Source organism: Ailuropoda melanoleuca, chromosome 13, assembly GCF_002007445.2.
Source record: "Ailuropoda melanoleuca isolate Jingjing chromosome 13, ASM200744v2, whole genome shotgun sequence".
Classification (NCBI taxonomy): Eukaryota; Metazoa; Chordata; class Mammalia; order Carnivora; family Ursidae; genus Ailuropoda; species Ailuropoda melanoleuca.
In genome coordinates, this window is record NC_048230.1 from 89,434,347 (window position 1) to 89,455,582 (window position 21,236).

Consider the following 21,236-nt stretch of genomic DNA (forward strand, 5'->3'; position numbering starts at 1 on the left):
TTCCCTGGGGAATCTTCGCTCTTGTTCCCTTCACTCCCAGGTACCTATGTGGGATGGGGAGTTCGGGCTGCCCAAAGCATCACAATGGGGTTGGTTCAAGCATCTCAATCCAAATCTATCTGCAGGTTGGGATCCTCGACAAGGTGAGGGGGACTTTAAAAATTAGATCCTGAGGTTCTATCCAAACGTGGTAGATCAGAATCTAGGCGGGCATGGAAGCACCTACGAAGCTTCCTGAACGATTCTGATGCACGACAAGGCTGGGAACTGCATCAAGCTGTGTTCTATGAGGAACCAAGTGGTAAAAGCACTCGCTATCAGTCCAAAGCTTTAAGAAGCCCCATCAGTTCAGGCTCTTTCTGGCTCCCAGGAAGGCACCTGGACCCTTTCTGAGGTCACCGAAATGTCTTGAAAGTCACAGGGACTCAACAACTATTTGCGAAATGGATGAATGGATGATTTTTAGACAGCCCGACTGTCCAATACGTTGAAAGTTCCCTGGCGCTCAGAGCACGGGACTAACCCAGGATGCTGGTGGAGACCACCTGGCCAGGCTGTCTGCAAGAATATGATGGTTGGAGCCCTGAGGCAAGGCCATCAACATGGTCTCAACAACACCAACGGGAGGCTGGTATTACATTTTATCTACCACTTACAAAGACAAAGCAAGCCATCTTTTGTGAGATGCCAGGATAAACTTTATTTCCCTAGAAACTATAATGAAAACAAAAGAAACATATGGCACCTAAGTGTTGTGTTTCTACTTTATTAAATCATCACAGTAAATCAGAAAGAGAAAAAGAGGGTAAACTGGAGAGTCGAGCAGCGGTCATCAGCGGAGCTGTGTGCTTTTCTGGGTGTGGCACGCACGCGCCTGAAAAGGTGGATTGTATGGAGGGGTCTATCCCACCCAGGCATAAACCCAGACGTGGGGCAGTAGGCAAATTAAATAAGAGAGAGCAAAATAAAAATCAAATGACATCCTATAACTTAATTTCCCATATTTATCCATTTCTTTTTCTTATTTACATGAACTAAATGTTGTCGACCTGAAACCATAAGAAAACATTCACTTAATGTGTATATCATACACAGGTACTGAGTGCAGCTAAAACAGTGGGTGTTTCATGTTAACTTCCCTCCAGAAGATACAGACACGACACAGTTACACGTGAGACGTCATAGTACATCGTAAAGGATCCCTCAAGCCTCTAGATGATACAGATGTTCCAGGAAGTGAAGCACAGGCGGCCGCACCGGGAGGAAGGTCAGGAAGGCGTGATTTGCGTGGTGTACGGATCCTCATGATCTCCGTGTGTAAGGCTGAGGGTCCCGTCGGTCAGCCCCTCTTGTGAAGGCAAGGCTTGACTCCCCTTCCTCCCGCTGGCTCCTAGCAAACTGATCCTTCACTGCATGAAGACACTGCGACAGTCATTTACCCAGGAGAAATCTCCTCATTACTGTCTACTTCCGATTTTACTGTTTTTAAGAAGTCATCATTTTGGTTTTTTTAAGTACAAAAACCTCCTCAGTGAGACTATGGAACATCAGCTTTGCTTTGGATGGAAATCAGGGTGAGGAGATCAGTGCACAGAGTAGGGGGACGGGCCTGGCCCTGTCTGGGAGCTCGTGAATCTTATCCATTTGGGGCCTATTAGGGCCACTTTCAAGTACAGATGGCTGACCTACTAATGCGACGAGTCAGCACTGTGACTCAGGTAGGTCCCCGCCGGATGAGTGACCCTTCATAATTTTGCTGGAAAGGCATTTATTGCAAAAAGCACAATATTTGCTTTTCTAAGTGAAAAAAAAAAAAGAACTTGATCATTTCAATTTTCCACCCCAAATAACAAATGATTCAGTTCCACGTGATCATAAGCAAACCTGGTTGATACATTCCCTGCTCCCCTATTCCACACCGATGCTACCGTTGACAACAGTGGGCTCAGAAGCAGCTCTAGCCCCCAAACCGCCGGCTGGAGTCTGGGGTCATAGGGATGTTGAAATCAGTAGGGATGACAGGAAAGGTCCAGGTATTTGCTGCCTACAACTGAGCTCCCACTTGCGGATTAGGAGGACTGGTTCTGGGAGATAAAATGGAATTGTGGAGCACAAGTCCAGGGGAGTTCAATACCACTTCCAAGTCCTGACACTTCAGCTAAATCCAAGAATTCTGCCACAGGGGATTTCTGGAGCCTGGAAATGAAATGTTCTCCCAGAAGCTACTGGCTGTCAGAGCCTACCCAGGACCCTGGAGCCCAGGCACGGGGGCAATGCTCTCCCCTGCAGGAACAAGGTCTGGGCACTCTGTAAATACCCAGTGGAACAGCTCAACTCGAGTCTGGAGTCTGAGTGATAGCAGACAAACTGTGCCGACCAGAAAGTCCAAATTATTAAAAAGGTTGGGGGGGTGGCTGGGGCAGGGGTGGGGAAGATAAGAATCGTGGCATTTGCCGACACCACAGAAAATGCTGTGACTTCCAGTCACCCACTAATGCCATTAAGCCCCCACTGAGTTGAACAGTTGGGCCTGTTTACGGAACAGCCCAAAGTAACTAAGGCTTACTTCTACTTGCCTCAGGCTCCAGTAACCCCCAAACTGCTCTGTGGGCTTGGGCCTCATGCCCCACCTGCAGTCCTCTCTCAAGCTGAAAAACTAATTCTCTCTAGACTTAGAAGGTCTATCCTTCCCATAGGAATCTCTCAGTCCTTCCTCACTTGTTCCAGAGCAAGCCTGGCTCCTGGGTCTGCTTATTTCTCCTGCAAGGGTCAGGTACCAGCCAAACCGGCAGATGGAAAGAACTGACTGGTCAGTGGAAACGGCCACTCTGATGGACTGAGGGGGCTCAGGGGACTCACCAGGAAGGGGACCAAAGCCGCCAGGAGGTAACACACAAGCGGGCAGAGAGGCAGAGAGTCAAGGGAGGTGGGGAAGTACCCTTGCAGGGACATATCCTTCTCAGCTTCTTAGCAGCTGCATTCTATGTGCTGCACCCCACCCCCCAGCCTTGAGTCATGGGCTTACTCTGGAGACAGGCTGCAGGCCTAGGTGAGAGGCAGAGGGCCAAACAGGTCTTCCTAACTGATTTTTCTGTTGCTGACACCCTTGGACCCCCAGCAAGGATGCTGGCCAAGCACAGATAGAAGGTGGGCTTTTCATTTCTTCTTCTTCTTTTTTTTAAACAGGCTCAACATGCCTTCCTTGGAGCTGAATGTGTAAAAAGCCCCCATTTGCACTGTGGCTCTCTCCCCCAGCAGTGGGCAGGAGAGCACAACTGCAGGGTGAAGCTTCTGGAGGCAGATGGACATCACGGGGGGGGGGTGCTGTCTCAGTCTAGCGCCTGTGCTGGTGTGCACCTTGTGTGTTGACGTGGTGCTGTGCTGAGCTGGGCCCTGGAAGCTTCCTGAACTACAGGAGCTTTCACAGGGACAGGACCCTGTTTCTAGAGTCATCTGAGAACCTCCAGGATGGTCGGGAAAACTTCTCCCAGTTAGTGGGCATCAGGCAGCAGGTGGAAAACACTCAGCAACTCAGATAAAACTTCTCCTGGGCAAAAGACCCTAGGGAAAGCCAATTTCCATGATGATGAAATTTTTGAGTAAACCGTAAATCTTAACATAAGAACTAGTGAAATCAATGCAGAGAAAATTCCTCAGTTTAACAGCTGTTTTGCCAGCCCTTCTGTGAATCTTGCTTGGGTTTATAAACAACTCGGGGTACAGAAACCAGTTGCCCTCCAACCCTTCCCGAAAGCCCAGAATCTTCTCCTGCCATCCCTGCCGGCAGCAGCTGCATCAACACCCATGAGCGTGGGTCTGTCTCTGGTTGTTGGTGACTTTCCCCTCTTCTTTGGAAGCTCAAGTTTCGTGAGGTTCTAGGGCAAGACGACATGGCGCAGTGAGAAAGTCCAACCCGCGACATTTCGGTGGGATTCACCTTTAACTTCAGAAGTCTGTTAATGGGAAGATGTGTTGAGGGCACCCGCAGAGCAGTGATGTTTCTCACAGTCTCTGTGTTTGGGGGTTCAGGATGGGGGAAGGGGGAGTCTCATTCATCTCTTCCTTGCCAAGAGGCGCTGTGAGGTAGGCACTCAGGCTGGTGGCCAGGGCCCTGCAAAGGAAGCAGAGAAAGGCCGAGTCATGGCATGATGGCCCTTGTGGGCACAGATCCAAGAAGGACTTGTGGCCCTCAGGACACCTGACACCACATGCCCAGAAAGGTTTTGATGACCTCCCTTTGTCACTGGGGCAGAGATGTTTGCTGAGTGAATCAACACGTGAATGTCTTTCCTCCGGGTCTTTGCTCTGGACTCTCCTGCAGCATAAAACAAGCTATGAATCTTTTCGAAATTCACCTGGCCTCAGCGTCCAATCCACAAGTAAAGAATGAAGAGAAAAGGCAGCTAACTACAGGAAGGGAAGGGGAGCCCATGAAGCAGCAGCATGGCCCAGAGGCAATGAAGGAGCCGGGAAAACTTGATGGACAGCTTTGGGGATCCCTGTCGATGTCATTATCTACACGTATTTACATACTGATATTTCACCTGATGAGATACGACTCGATTATCCCCCAAAGGGTCTGAGAGAGAGGTCAGGACTAAATTGCTTGCCCGAATGAGTCCAGATGGGCATAGCGCCATTCAGCACTGGAGGGAAAAGGAGTAAAATCGAAGTGTGCGTGTCTGCACCTCTCCCCTCCCCAGGGCCGGTGCGAGGGTGCTCAGAGGAATCCAGGACTGCCTGCTGCAATACCCAGCCCCTGTTGCTGCTGGAGTCTGGTCTCCCCCGGGGCCCTGCTGTGAGGGAGACGCTCATTTCATCACCCCTCTTCCCCCGTAAACTATAACACAATGTTATAGCCCAAGCTTCCGGGCTCCGAACAAAGCTCAGAAGCAGGCTTTCTATCCTCCTTCCAGCATGCTTCACTTCCAGAGGTTTGGTCTTTGAAATTTTTATTATTATTGGCATTTGAAATTAATTTATGTAAGTTGTCTTATTCACCGACAACATCTTTTCTCATCCTCTGACCTCTGAAATCAATACTCACAAACATGCTTGGACCTGAGGAGACAGCCTTCCCCAGTGTGTTCCCAATTCCAGCACCTTAAGGCTCCCATCATGGGGGCGTCTCCTCCCTGCTGGTCCCCATAAGGCCAGGCAGAGAAAGAAAATGCCCTGGGGCTCTCTCCTGCGGTTCTCATCTTTAAAAACAGGCTGCTTGTGACAAAGGCAGCACAGCTATACTGACCTCCATGACAGAGACGGCATTGGTAAAAGGTCTCTCTCTGTCCCCTCAGAGCTGGACATGGGGGTGAACAAACCTGATCCAATCCTAGATAATGTTCTGTTTTGAAATACCTTCACTTTGAACTGTGTAAGATTTCACATTCCTTGCTAGGAAGCACTCTACCCAGTATTGTAATCAGATCAATTGGGTGAGAGGGAAGGAAAAAAAAAATAAAAAGCAAGTGAATGAAAGAGATAAAATGATGTTCAAAGATATGATATTAAGTGAAAGAGTAATTCTGGATTAGAAGGAAATATTGAACACCCCCAGCTGGGGAGGACAAGGAGGGAGAGGAGGGGTGCACACTGCATTCCAGCAGTGGGGCAGGATGGCAGGCAGACAGAGGGACGGCAGGTGAACAGAGGGAAGGCAGGAAGGACTTTGAGGAGCTGCAGGAAGCTCTGTAGCAAAGCGCCCCCCTCCCGCGCCCCTGCATCAAAAGCCAGGGCCCCGACCACTGGGGGGCAAAGGGAAGGCTCCCCTTCCCCAGCCAGAGCCTGCTCCGCAGTGCCCCCTGCATTCCTCCAGTCCCCCACTTCCCTCTGGCACATCCCCAGCCTGTGATGGCTCCTGCCGTGCCCACTGCACCCCGTGATTGATGGGGAGGCGGCAGCTGGGGAATGAGCCGGCGGGCCACAAAGGAGATAATTCCACTCGCAAGCTGCCGGCAGCCGCTCCACTCGTTCGGTCTTTTCCTCCTGCTGGAGGCCAGGGGTCTGCTCAAACGGCACTCGAGCCCCACTTGGCCACTCTGTAGCAGGAGTGGGAGGGGACGCGTGGATACGGGGTCCAGCCAATAAAGACTTCTGCAGGAGGCCCCCACTCTGGAGAGGACTGTACAGCCCCGTTCTACTTCACCCCACACAAGCACCCGGGCTGGTGCGCATGTTGCCTCGGGTGCTCAAGCAAGCTGGCCTGGTTCGGAACAGTTCTGGGACTGGGCCAAAGCTGTGCCGAGGGGAGAAGAAAGGGCAGCTGGGCTGCAGGGTCAGCTCGTTGTGACAGTGGCTGCTCCTCTGCCCTGCAGGTGGTGGAGGGTGAACGCAAAAGTCTAGATGCTAACATCCCACCCGCATAGTTCCTGAGACAGTGACAGGCATCTGTGCCACGCGTTCCTCTCTGGTGACACGGTTAATAAGTGACAGCTCACTGGTGTCCTCCCGTATTATTATTGTGAACATCATCACCATCTGGTCTCCCTTCCACCTGGGAGCCCATGAGTCAGTGCAGCCTGGGCCACCCCCAGCCGGCACCACCATAAGACGGCACGGGGACGGGCCTGGACCCCGGAGCCAGGGCAGAAAGGAGAGGCCCACGGAGGTCACACCTGCTGCAGCCAGCCTGCCCTCTGGGTCCTAAACTGCAGCCCATCCCTGGGTTCTTCACCCTCCGTGCTCCCCCAGCTTTTGTCTGCTCTTCCTCCCCCAGCTGTTCCATTCAGCAGCCCCCAGACAACCTGCCCTCCCTGCACGGAGGCCTTGGAGGCGCCCATTAAGGCGAGCGGTCAAAGGCCGGCCCAGCACGTGCCACATCTTATCGGCCCATCTCAAGATCCTGCTCCTCCTGGCTTGGGCAACAAAAAAGGGGGCGGCCCCGGGTCCACTGGCTCCCCGTGGCCCTGCACACAAAAGGGCGGGTGACAAAGACATTTTCCGGGATGGCAGGTGTTGGTGTCGGATTCCGCCCAGAGTGCAGGGGCAGAAGAAAGGCGAGGCTGGGTTTCCCCAGGCAGCACAGACATGCAGGGGCAGGAGTGCGGGCCGGGCCCCTGGGGAGGGAAGGTGGGAGGCAGCAGGCACTCGGGACATTTCAGCAAGGTGTTAGCCGTGGGTGGAGGCCAGTCAGTGAATTCACACACCCCTCCCCAAGAGCAGAGTGGCTGGGCAAACCCCAAGCATCAGTCTTACCTTGCTCAAACATCGCAATGAGACCTTTGCATATTTTAATCTGAAAGGAAAGAACGAGAAATCAAATGAGTACAAGCCCAGCACACCCACAGCCCAACCTGATAATGAACACAGTGCTAATAATACATTTATTCCTGTGCTGCCTGAGTGTTGTCACAGCTTTGGAGATCATTAGGAACTGAAAATTCACTTAAAATTCTACTTGGCAGGACAGAATTCTAGCTGCCATCACATTTATAGACGTGAAATGAGAGAGACAATAGTGGTCCCAGGACATGTGTAGACGCTGCTGGGAGCTCTACGGACACAGGGCAGAACCGACCACCATACGCTTTTCCTGTTGCCCCGTATTTACTGACTGATTTGGTCTAAACTCCATCAAAGATAAGAATGTTCAAGATGAGCATTTGGAACTCCATGGATGGGCTGAAAAACACTTGCTAGGCTCTAAGTGTGCAAGTTTGCACGCCTCTTTGTTTCATTTCACAGGTTTTGGAGGTGTACAGTGTGTTAATTCAGTACTAGTGTCACCTGTGATGTGACAGTCCCCAGGGAGGAGGCACGCAGCCTGCTGTGTAGAGGGTGGCTGGGAAGGGGACCCTGCAGTGGTGAAATCGGGCTGCAAGCTCACCCTCCCTCCCAGAGCAGGAGGGTCTCAGCAGTCACGCCGACCCCGAGAGAGGATCTGAGGTTTATGGACTTGGTGACAGGTTTTCTGGATCCTCCCCCACTCCTCCCGCAGACAGTCTATTTCCTAGGAGGGTTTCCCTTAGGAAGTCCTCAGCCTCTTTCTGCGCCAGGCGTAGCCCCTCACCCCAACCCCCACAGTGCTCCTGAATTCAGTGTCACTAGACCCCCATCAACTCTGGACAAAGGACATTCATCAGTGACACGGACTGTTGTCTGCTCTGCCACAGTCATAAACTAGGATTGTCTGCTGACCCTGCCTGCCAAGGTTGGCACAGTGAGCAGGGCAAGTTTCTAAGACGGTGGTTCAGGAGGCTGTCAGAAGGACTACTGACATACTCTTAAGTGGGGTTCTCCAGAAGAAATGTGCACTTCTATGGTCTATTGAAAATTCATCCCCCTGCAGAATTACTTGGGGTTAGGAATTTCAGGATAAATAACTGATCGTGGATGATTTCCAACCACAGTTAGCACTCCTTCTCTATACATTGATAGTGCTTCAGACCATAGGAAGTTCTTCCGACTGTGTTGATTGTTGGTAGCAGACTAGAATGTTTTCCGTGGATCCTGGAGAACGCAATGATCTAGATTTCCTGTTTTCTCCCAATGCACCGTGCTGTAGCTCCCCATTTCCTCTCATGGAAAATGGCGGACATACAGTATCTCTCCATGGGTCTGTCTTCCTTGAGTTGGGAAGGCGCGGCTTTTCAGGGCACCATGCTACCTACCCTCTCCAGTGTGAGCAAAGGGTCTCTTCGTGAAGGGGCTCCTTGGCCTCCCTCCCCTGCAGCCCCTTCAGCCCTGGTTATGCTGGGCGTACCAAGAAAGCAGATGGTGCGGCTAACAATGGAGGACTTGTTTGTAATTGCTGATGAGGAGTGGTTTGCTCCTCTCCCATGTGTGTCCCCAGATGCAGCCTGGTGTGGTGTGCTGGACCAAACAGAATGTCTCAGTAACTGCCAGTCCATGGGTGAGTTAAAGAGATGCAAAGACAGAGACAGTTGGGGGCTGCCTTAATTATTCCGTGGGGCTCAAATGTCACTTGCCCTTGACACACAGGCAGTGCTACCAAAGGGCGGGGGCCCGCACTTGGAACAGAGGAGGAGGCTGTCAGCTTCCTGATACATCCCTGGGGGTGAGCGTGAGGTACCAACTAGCCTGGGCAGCGCTGGAAGGCACCAGGAGAGAGCACACAGTGCTTGGAGAGGAGGGACGGGGAGAGAACAGGAGGCGTGTGACACTTAGGGGGGTGGGGGAGAGACACAGCGTAATTGTTTCATCTTTTCATCAACTGGGCACCTGAGATGTGCCAGGTTCTGTTCCAGGCTCCTGGTGACAGCCGTGAACAAAGCAGATGAATCTCCTGCCTGTGGGGCCTTTGATGGAGGAGTTGCGGCTTGCATTCCAGCAGAGCGGTATCACCCCTCGGGGGGCAAAAATATCTTATTTTTCATACGTCGAAAGCCCAGATGTAGGTATGGTAAATAAACAGATACACAGGGTTTCTGGAGTGCTTCAGGGGGAGGAGACAAATGAGGAAATTGGTCGGAGGTCTTGGGGACCTTCATGGTGGGGTGATAGTGAAAAAGAGCTCGAGCCACATTGGTGGGAGGGTTAATATGTGCATTACATTCAAAGTTTTTCCTTTTTTTCCATTAAATTCAAAGTTTTGCTTATATGTTAGCGGTGTTGGGACTCGGGAATAGGCCCCGCTCGCGTCTAAGAGCAGCGGAGTGGGGCCGCTCCGGAGAGAGCCCTTCCTGTGTCAGGCTGACCCCAAGGGGCTAAACTGCAGCCACTCAGTGGCTCTGAGTGGAGAATCCAGAAGCCACTCTTAGAAAAGATGTCCTACTTCATGGGCCTCGTCCAGCTTCTTGGTTACTCCAGATATCCACAAGGATTTGTTAAAACACAGGAAACAATAGTCTTGATTGGAGATCTGCTGTGTTCCACACAGCTCTGCCTAGTGGAGGCTTTTCAAGAACCGGTCAGTCTGTTTGTGGCATGTGTTCTCTGGCAAGCCTCACTGGGAGAGCGGAAGAGCAAGGATTTGAACAGAGCTTCTTATCTCCGAGGGAAGGCTGCCATCCAGGACCGCCACCTGGGGTGACACTGGGCAGGGTCAGACAGGAAAAGTGGCTGCTTCTCCCTGGGTCCTTGTTACTGAACAGGCAGTGTGGAAAATGATTAACTGGTTCAAGATAATTAGAGAAGGGAATGATTTTGAGAGCTGGCATGGCTGAGGGAGAGAAAACAGTGGACCACGGTTCCAGCTTTAGGCTCTCGCTCAGTATCCTCCCAGCAGGAAGGCGGACAGAGCGGAAGATCAGAGAGCTTTCTGGGCTATTCAGACCCCTTGGAATGGCTCTGAGGAAGGGAACAGGTGCAGCCGTGGATGGGGTAAGCCTACACGCTCAACTCATCACTGGCAACTCAAGACCAGTGGGAATTAGCCAGCTTAATTAACATTTCCAAATGGCCCAAGGATGGCTTCCAGTATTTCTAACCCAGAAGCAATGGCTGTGTCCTGGCCCTGGCCCTGGCTCTGGGCTTCCTCTTTTTGGTTGTTGGTCTTGCCCATCAACTTTGGTTCTGAATCAGAAAGCTGGGACAGCTGGACCAACGGGCAGGCAGGCAGGCAGGCAGAGAGAGCACGGGTCTTGTGTGCCTGCATGTGCATATGCACCTGTGTGAGGGCTAAGCAAGCAGGTGGAATGCTCATGACGTTTTCTGGCATTCTTCTCTTTCCTTTCCACAACCATAGTGTACTTGTATGGCTCTATGGCTAAACTGAACTAAATTGTACATTAAAGATTGATATCTTGGTTTCAACTTTTCTTGTCAGGCCCTCACGGAGACAGAGGTTTCTAGACCGTCTCGCTATCTCACAGAACATGAATACAAAGATCTCAGTTACATCTTAGCCGTGACAGGGCTGTTCACTGTACCAGACTGAATTCACATCTCAAAAAATGGCGAAACAGTACAGACATGTTTATAGCAGGAATATTCCTAATAGTCAAAAAGTAGGAAGAGCCTAAATGTCCATCAGCTGATGAACGGACAACACGAATGTGGCCTACCCTTACACTGGTATATTTATTTGTCAATATAAGCTACCACATGGAAGGACCCGAGGACATGCTGAGTGAAAGAAGCCAGTCACCAAAGACCACATACTGTGTGATGCCATTTATACGAAAGGTCCAGAATAGGCAGATCCAGAGAGACAGAAAGTAGACTAGTGGTTGCCCAGGGGTGGGGCAGGGGGGGTGGTGTTTAGGGGAGGAGTGGGGATTGATTGCTAGAGGGTTTATGGGGGTTTTTTGTTAGTCTGTTTTAGGATGAATTAAAAAGTTCTAAAATTAGACTGCGATGATGGTTGCACAACCTTGTGACTATACTAAAAACATCAAATTACGTGCTTTAAACGGATGAACTATACGGTAGGTGAATTATATCTCAATAATGCAGTTTGGAAAAAACGGCAAAAAGAACAGAAGGTGATCTGAGCAGCAACACTGTTACTTCGATTCCAAAAGTGACACAACGGAAGTGGCTACAAGGTTTGGAAAAATCAGATCTCCCGCGGGCACCCAGGGCAGGGGGACAGGGGCACCTAGCAATGCCAGCAGCAACTCTCCTCCTGTGTCACACCACAAAGTCTCAGCCGTTCTCAGAGCAAAGAAAATGGGGCTGCCCCTCGGGCCACACACTACTCTTCGCTTCGAGGTTCTCGAGGGTTTATCCTAACTTGAGTTCATCGGTCCTATAAACACCCAGGAGTGGCCTGGGGTGGTGAGGTGGGATTACAGTGTAATTCTCCACAGGACACACTAGGACTCTGTGTGCAGCTCAGGGCAACTTTTTACGTTCTCTAATAGTCAACTGCTCAGGAAAACATAGCAGTGACGTCTGCGGTGACTTGAGGGAAGACAGCGAGTTCAGGTATCTGTCTGAGGTGTCTGAGGAAACATCAAAGCAGCAATGGGACCGTCTGGTTGTTTCCCTGACAAAAGCTGTCCTGTTGTCTTCAGAGACGAAGGAAGCAGTTTTATTCCACAATTAAGATGTTTTCTTTATGTGGATTCTTTCTGCAGTGCTTCATTTGCCTCCTAAGGTAGGCGACACCTTGGTTAACTTTCAGTTACATTTCTCAGTTATCTGCGCCAAAGTGGGTGTGCATTTGCCACTGGACATGCTGTAGTGGTCAGAAGTCCTATAAAACAGTCCTTTCTGCTTTTGGGGAGGAGCATTTTGCCTTTGCCACAAAAGAAGGGCTCCCCCCGCCACAAGCAGGCACCAAGAAGTAGGGGGCCTCTCCGGGTGGGCGACGAGTCTCATCTGGCTCAGCACCTGAGCCCTGGTCTTGACATGACCAGCCGCCTGATAATGAAAAAACCAACCCTCCCCAGTTCCCAAACTGCCAAAGAGATGAATCTTGCTCTGTGGAGGGCAGACTGTGCGGAGAGCGTGCAGTAATGTGATTTCTACACATAGGTAAAGAGCTTTTACTACTCGTCGATTGTCCTAGAGACTATTTTCTCCAGAGCAAAACAATGCCTAGGAACCTTAACTCTCGTATCCTAGCTTTTGCGGATCATTGCGAGTCCTTTTAAGTGTCTTCAATGTTCTGTGACCGGGGATGGTTATCTACCATGATTCTCCCGTTAGCCCATGAGTTCCCGACCACTGGATTCTGGTGTGAGTCTGGGGTGGGGGATCTTAAGTAGGTGGGGGTCGTGTGACTGCAGGTCAAAGTTCTGCCCCATCTCCTTTCCACCTTTTCCCTCCCACCACGCAAACCTTCCCCTACAAGAGGTGGGTGTCACCATGCTCCCCTCATCTGTACAGTCCCAGTTAGGGGCTATATTCTGTGGCACTGGGGGTAGGGGTCGTCACTGAGGGCAGCTCTAGCAGCCAGTGGAGACCGTTCAGGGGGGACATCTCCTGGATCACAACATTCGTTCTTCAGTCAACATGTATTCTGTGCCTGCTGTGTAGCAGGGGATGGGAATACATGGGGAACAAAATATTACCTACCTAGTCTCCCTCCCATCCCTCCCCTAGAATATCCTCCCCACAGGGTTCAGAGTGATCTTTTTAATTAAAAATCATATCATGGGACCCACTGTTTAACACGCTCCAGGAGCTGCCCAGCTTACCAGAGTAATAGCCAAGGTTTTCCCCTAGGCCTGTGAGGCTGTTTTGACCTTCCTCCTCCTCCTCACCCCCTTGCTTGCTCTACCCTGATCATGGTGGGCCCCTCACTGTTCCTCAAATGTTCCAGAAAAGCACCAGCCTCAGTGCCTTGGCATTTGCTGTTCCCTCTGCCTGGAGTGCTTTTCCCCAAGATTTAAGTGGCTCACTCCCCACTTTCTTCAAGCCTCTCCTCAAATGTCACCTTCTCAGTGAGGCCTTCCCCAACCCCATTTTATTTTTTCCAAAGATTTTATTTATTTGAGAGAGAGATAGTGTGCGAGTGTGCAAGTGGGGGGGGAGGGGCAGAGGGAGAAGCAGGCTCCCCACTGAGCAGGGCACCCTGGGCTCGATCCCAGGACCCCAAGATCATGACTTGAGCTGAAGGCATACTCTTAACCCACTGAGCCACCCAGGCACTCTCCCATCCCCCATTTTAAAGGGCACTTCACAGCTCCTGACAGGAGAACAGCGTCTTTCTCGTCTGTCTAAAAGATAAGCCTCAGGGAGGGTGGGGCTGCTGTTTTGCCCATTTCTATGCCTTCCCTATTAGTGCACAGTAAATATTTATGGAATGAATGCCTGAAGGCCCTGGCCCCTGTGGGGCTTATGTGATGATGTTCCAAGGAGTGAAGCCACAGTTCCCATCTACTTAGGCTGTACCAAAGGTGCGTGTGTGTCCCCAGGATTTGAGCTGGACTGAGTTTTAATATCCAAATATGGCCTCTGGCAAGTCACCAGCTTTGAGTAATTGGACTAAAGAGCAGAGTCAGCCTAAGGGCCCGAGGAGTCCCATTTCTGGCTTCTTCCTTTCTTCTCTGTGGTCACCCGTCTCTCTGGAACTGTCACCCTGATGTTGTTGGGTGGGCCAACATCTCCTGGTCAGGAGAGTCTGGACTCAGAACGCTGCATGCCCAGATGTTATAGAGGGCTCTGCTGCTAACCAGAGTCAGGCTGTTTCTCTAGCTGCTTCTCCAAGCCCTGGGGACAGAGCTAGGGAGCAGAGTTTCCCTAACTACCACGCATGGGCTCTGAGACGCAAACAAGCTGCAGGGTCTGCCCGGACGTATCTCAGCAGCAATGGCAGGAGAACCTGTGCTCCGTGGTTTTGCCTGAGATCAGGGCGGGGGTAACAGGACCCTGCCACATGGGTCCTGGAAGATCTGCAGCAGCTTTCCTCACCCTTGGGCAAGATCAAGGTCAGTCGACCTTGCTGGAGAGAAGAGACAGGCTGGGTGACCTTGTAGGCCAAGGATGCTGCCACAGGTAACAGCTGAGCATGGGGGGGGCGGAGTGGGGGGAAGCTGGAGGGGCCTGGTGTGGGGACACAGGCAGGGGGATGTGTCCTCTATGCATCTGGGATTTTATTGTCTCGTATTCCTGAAGTGGTCGAAAAATAGCTTTTTGCCTTTTCTTTCTCTCTTTACAGTCTTAACAGAGATGCTGTGAGGTTTCTTCTGAGCTAAGAAATGAATTTTGGCCATGTCAGTGCTGTAAATATGTTATTTTATTTTTTAAACAAAGTTGACTGGTGTGTTTCCCATTTTTTAGGGATTTTTCCCCCTGGCCTTTCGAGGGCCTTTGAAGGTTAATCGGAGAAAAGCAACTAGCATTTCTCTTTATTATGCTATGTAGAGGTTTACTTCCTGGTCATCATCATATATGGCCTTCTGGAAAAAGATAATATAAAATATTCTTTCTTTTTTCCATCAGCAGACTTAAATCCTAATAAGAGAGCTTGCATTTGGCCTCTGGTTTGGTTTAGTTGTTGCTAAACAGAAATTCAAGCAAAACCATGGAGTTTTCCAGGAACCCACCCTACCCGCTGGGATTTGCACCTGTTCTACCTACTAGAACAGGGAGAACACGACAGTCACAGCCATGGTTCACCAGGGAAGTGAACATGGGCTGTCAGAAGCTCCAGGTTCTTCTGAAACAAATCCTCAAGGTTATTTGAAATAAGCTTTAATTAAGAGTCATTTCCAAAAACTGTTTCTGAGAAAAATTCTCAGTACCTGTCGGCCATCTCTTGGCAACTGTGAAAGTGTCACGGGAACCGTAATTAGCAGTTAGGCAGGGAGGAAGATGCCACTTGCATTTAAAACCCTGTAAGGACTGAGAAATCAGAACTAAACTGAAGACAGCATTTCACAGAAAAAGCAGCATCTTCAAGTTCTTCCAAAGGAACAATTTAAATGTTATGTCGATACTTTAGAATGAACAATCTTGGGTCCCTTCTTTTTCTGGGAATCTGTCAACACCCCCAACATCTGCACCAGCCCCAGGGGCAGAAGGGTCCTCACACGGGCTCTGAAAGGAGTCATTTCTTCCTCTGTGCTGTTCCCACGTTGTCTGTCCCTCATTTTATTCTTCTTGTCCATCGCCTTCCAGTTCTCAGACATGTAATTCTTAGCAAGTGCAGGAAAGTTGAAAATTGACTGGCGGGAGACTTAGCAGTATATCTAATACGTATTACGTAAGTTTCCCTTCTCGTCTAGGCTCACAAGGCAGATGGCACAGCTCACCTCAGGGAACTCTCAACCCAACCGACCCAAACCATTGGCTCACTGTATCTTTCTTTCTTTTTAATATGTGGTGACGGTTGGGAGGTAACTCAACTGGGCTTACTCATAAGTAGCCATGTTTTAATGGGTCATGAATACCTGCTCTTCTCTAACAAGACTGCAAGCTCCAGAAGGGTAGGGAAGACACTGAAAATGAAGCTTCCAGAGGCTTCGTGTTCCCTTCAGGTGCCCAGCACAGTCCCAAGGGCAGGGGAGGGTAGGGCCAATTCAGGGATGGCCACGTGGGACAGGGAGTACCATCGTTTCCTATTGGAACAAATGTCTGTCTCCTCTTTCTTCCCTCTCTCTGAGAGGACACTGAGGAGAATATTAGCATTTTAAGATGGAAAAGGGATGAATAAGCATGAAGCAAAATCTAGTGCTAAACAGGGCAATGAAGAATTCTCTTTAAAACCCACAATACCATTTATGGAAGTATCCCGCATCCCATGTCAGTTATTCAAACTGCATTATGCGGTTTGTGGAGTACCCAGGCCCTGACTTCCCCTGCCTTTCTCACACGAGGCTTGGGCCATTTTGCTCATCACCGGTCCACTTTCACTAGGAGCTTGGGAGGCGAGGGGACCGAGGGGACCGCTGAACACAATCAGAGTTTGTGCTGCCTCTGCCTCAGGCCCAACACACCTGTGGCCTGGAGACAAGCAACAGCCTGAATCCTTCTATCCAATTGCTACCATATTCCTATTGCATACGCTTTAAGAAAGAAGTCATACACGTGTCACTCTCTAAAGAATTTACTGCCCATTATAGACAGGACACATGCATGTGCACGAGAGCAGACACACACGCGATTTACATATGCTGAGAAAAACCAAGACAGAAGTAATGACAAGTTAAATGGCACTAAAATGAGGACCTAACCATTCAGAGATGCCTTGATAGTGGTTCTCAGTCCTGCCTGCATCGTAGAATGCCCTCAGGAGTTTTTAAAAGAAAGTCCTCATGCCCAGGCCATACCCCAGACCCATACATGAACCTCTCTGGTGGAGGGTCATGCAGGAATTTGCAGGTGGTCCAGTATGCAGCTGGAGCCAGCACCACTGGACTTGGGTGATGGGATTATGGGTGGCTTAAAGAAAGCTTATGGATGCTTTATCCCCTTTTCAAGAAGTACATTTTCAGTTTTAAAAAAAATATGTCATGGGGCACCTGGGCAGCTCAGTCAGATGATTGTTCGATTCCTGATTTTGGCTCAGGTCGTGATCTCAGGGTCGTGAGATTGAGCCCAGGGCTGGGCTCCATGCTCAGTAGGGAGACTGCTTGAGATTCTCTCTTCCCCCCTCTCTCTGTCCCTTGCCTTTGCTCTCTCTGTCAAATAAATAGTTAAATCTTAAAAAAAAAAGTCATATGCAAAGGGGTCAGAATTGAGATGGACGTGGATAGGAAGATTTGGGCTGGCTCTGGGAAGGACAACAGGGGTGGAGGCGCTGTCTGAGTGGGGCGGTTAGCTGTTTGCAGGCCACGTGGCTACACTCATTTGACTACAGCCAAGTGTTCTGAGAGTGCCGAGTGGAGGTGGCCCTGAGTTCTTGAATAGACAGTGATGTAAGAGAACTTGTATTTAAGGGAAACTTCTGGATTATATAAATGGAGTTCCGAACTTTTATCCAGGTCTTTAACTAACATTAATAAAAAGTCAGCAGCCATGGCTCTGATGAATGGGACTGTCCCCACAGGGTGGGCGCTGCAATGGCATTTCCAGTTGTGGTCCCTGGCCTGCACTCCCTTTCTAGGGCATAGGCCAATGGGCATGCAGCAATGTATTCCAGGATGAGAAAGGAGGAATCGGGAGGCACATGTTCTAAGAGGAAGGCAGAAGGAAGATGGGCTGGAAGAGGTAGAGGGTTGCATAGGACTGAGTGAGGAAAAATGCGGGCATGACAGCCCAGCAAACACGGGCTGAGGGGGCCCTATGTGTCAGGCACTGTGCTCATCTCTTTACACATATTAACTTACTGAATCCTTACGAATACCCTTTAAGGCAGGTTCTTATTAGACCCATTTTACAGAATCAGACTGAGCCACAGAGTGACAGGTAACTTGGCTGAGGCCACACGCCTTTATTCCAGGGTTTGGCAGCAGTGTGTGGGTGCATGGTCTCTGGGCCCGGGTCCTCGTTGCGTTCCTAGCACCCCCAGAGTATCAGAAGGCCCTCTAGGTCTTGGGATGGCCTGCCTCAATGCTTAGGGCCTGACGTAGCCAGGGCATGGGGAAGCCTCTGATGCACATTTGTTCATGACATGAAGTCAGAGTATATTCTGGGCTTCAGTTCCCTCATCTGGTCCATGTGGTTGGTTAGAAGCTGGAATGAGAGGACCCCTGGAAGGATTTTTCAGCCACCACTAGGAGGCCACCGCGCAGACTGGCACAACTACATGGATGTGCTGGCCAGTGAAGTTATAAACGGTCACCCTAGTAACCAATAACCACAGCATCGTATACGAACAGCTCTGGTAATCTGAGTTTCTGCTGTTTACGTTTCCAGCACTATCACTTTCCCAGACTTCATTCTTATCTTATGAAGACCTTTTGAAGAACAACAATGAGGAAGGTACAGCTTTCCTGAACAGGCTCTGTTGGAAAAACACTGATATGGTATTGCTTCTCTCCTCTCAGAGAGGCAACATGGGTTTCGCACACTGAAAAAACTCTTATAAGTAGCTGGTTGGGAACTCTGTGACCAAGGTAACTGACAGCCAATGTTTGGTGACAGCTAACCAAGTAGGGGATGAGTCTTGGATGATGTCACTTACACCTGACTCCACTTTGGGAAGAAAAGAGAGTGTGGAACCAGGGGTGAGGGCCCCACTGCTAACTTGCCCATGGCCTTTGGTTGTCCCTTCTTGGCCTGGTCTTCACCTACTCAAAATCAATGTGAAGGGGTTAGGCTTGATATCTCCTGAAGCTTCCTCGAACATTCTGTGATGTTCTTTGCTGGCTTCAGAGAATTTATGAGGAGGGTGAATACATAAGAAATGCTATCAATCAAAACCTTATGAAGAACACTTCAACATGGAGGGAGGAATGGAGAAAGGGGGGCAGAGAGGGGAGTGGGAGAGACAGAGAGAGACAGAATGAATCTGTAACATGACCACCCTCAATGAATGGGGAATATCTGTCATCTTTGGGGGGGGTTATAGTTAGAGGCTGCCTTGTGCAGTGTCTGGGGATCAACCTGACAGCTAAGTGCCAGCAAACTGGCCATGTTGGGATCTGCATGCAGAGGGCAAACCTACAACATCCTGGCACACGTGAGCACTGCGCATGGTTCGGGGCTCCAGCAAGTGGAAGCAGGGTGTAGCTTTACTCCTCTCATCAAAGGCTGGTGGGTTATAAAAGGAGTTTGTGTAGCATCCACTTGCTAGGTTCACTTTGGGACCAGTACACCTGAAGTCTTAGGAGGGTCACCAGAATGACCCAGTGACACCAGGCAGAGTCTTCTGATAGTTTCTATGAACTTAATTTGAGAAAATTACTGGAGTCTTTTTTATCAGGTAGGTGAGCATAATAATCCTTTCCAAGAGGGCTCCCATGCACGTGGTGAGGGTGACCGATGACAGCTTACAGTTTTGTGCAGGAGTCGTGGTGGCAAGAGCATCCTAAGACCGACTCAGACTAATCTGCGTTAAGCTCCAAATATGACCTACATTAAAAGTGGCAGAATCTGGTGGAGCCTAGCGAGGAATTTCCTCCCACTTGTTCTAAATCCTGGAACCCTTACAATCTAGCCTATCATGGGAGAGGAAGTATTTCTGACCATATCTTGGAGAAAGCAAAGGTGTTTATGTAGGGCTCACAAATAAACAAAGATTTGTGCTCCCTCTGCTGGCTCCCCACAGCAATATTAAAGTAGAAAGGAACCAAAAACAGTGTTGGCATGTTCAGCAAACACTTGATTTGTGTATACTGAGAACAACTGGTTTAATTCGGTTTGGGACATTCTTTGAAAAAAAATCAATCTTCATGAGGGTCTGACCAAGGCACTTGGAAATTCTTAAAATTAGATATTAAAGTAGACATACCCATAGTCCTCCACTACCGAATTGCTAGCTGTGACTGTAATAGTGATTTGGGGATTCATTTATCAACAGACACAAGTAGATTCCTCCAAGGTTTTAAGGTCCAGACACAACCCTTAAAGCAGTTCTGGGGAAAAAGAAAATCTCGGGTTCAAGCTAAAGTTTCTTTTTTCTCCTCTTGTTTATAAGACCAGCTTCCAAAAAGTAAAGATTTATACTATTTATATCCTTTCCGATAATGTCAAACATTAGACTTGATTTTCCAAATCATTAGCATGCAGAAGAATGACCTCATGGTGAACAGATGCACTTGGCTGTGAGCTGCAGTGATTACATCAGTCCCGCCCAGCAGTCGAGGGCGCCCATTCCAGTTAACCCTTTGAAGGCCTCTCTGCCGGCCCCCCTTCCCTGGAAACATGCATGAAAACATAAGCCGAGTCTCTCACCCCGACGTGAGTGTGTGTGTGTGTGTGTGTGTGTGGGTGTGAAATGCATGTCTATACATGCGTAAACATATACACATATGTAAACACACACACGTGTTAATTGCAGCCAATAATTTCACACTGGCTACCTTTTAGAAATTGCTGGCCAAAAGGGAAGGAATCAAAAGGAACACAAACTATAGGGTAAGAAGAAGGCAGCTCAAACACCTATTATACACTGTGTATTATTACCAGTACAGGTAGTGGATGGGATAGGTATGAGGTAGGTGGTGTTTTAAAATAACATTTTCTGACTGGGAAAATAGTTTTGTTTTTTTTTAAATCTCCTTTTAAAAGGCTGAGTACACACCTATGAGCCTAACGATCGAAGATGATACATCCTCATCGGTGGCTGACAGTGAATCATGAAAAGAAGCACATGTACTTGGCCAGTGTGCCCCTCTATGGCTTCCTTGGGTGACAAGCAACAGCACGGGGGCAGGGCGAGTCTGAGAAGAAGGCATTTTCCAACAGCGGCATCTTTGGGCACAAGCCTCTCCCACTGAGCATGTTTCTTACTTATGCGTAGGACTCCAAGGTTGATATTATAGGCCTTCCCTCTAGAAATGGGGGCTGCTTGCTGCTACAAATACAGTGTGGAAGGAATACAGGGTTCAGGTTATTCTCCCTCTGCATTAACGACAAAGCCCCTTGCAGCGAGGATACAAAGAAAACCTGGGAGCCCCTAATTCCTCAGACTGTGCATATGCATGTGAGCAGGCGCCCAAGGCCTCGCTTTGATGGCACTGCTGGCCGAGATGGTCTGATTGGGTCCTAAGTGCACTGTGGGGGCTTAAGCCGCTCAGGGTCAATTTTTCCAGTTGGCTTGCTGCTTGGAAGAGCACAGTCCACCTCTGATTCTTAGTTTAAGCTAGCTGGCTCATCTGGGTTTGACTGTACTTGTCCCAAGAAAATAGGACTAACACTGAATAAATGAAAAATGTTTTCATCTGGAAAAATGGTAACAGGCCGGGATAGGGATTCCTCAAAAGCAAAACTGGCAGAGAAAGGAGGGGAGGATGTGCTTCTGAAAATATGCGTATTCATGGTCTGGAAATGCTCTGCCC

The 21,236-nt window shown here is 49.6% G+C and overlaps 1 protein-coding gene across 1 annotated transcript in view; it reads right to left on the minus strand.

The window, feature by feature from the left end:
• Window positions 1-746: 746 nt before the first annotated feature.
• Window positions 747-21,236, minus strand: part of RALGAPA2 (Ral GTPase activating protein catalytic subunit alpha 2) — a 317,987-nt gene continuing 297,497 nt past the window's right edge. The window contains 2 exon segments of the mRNA XM_034641613.1: window positions 747-4,111; window positions 7,195-7,234. Coding sequence (XP_034497504.1) covers window positions 7,230-7,234 — 5 coding nt within the window. The 3' untranslated portion in view covers window positions 747-4,111; window positions 7,195-7,229.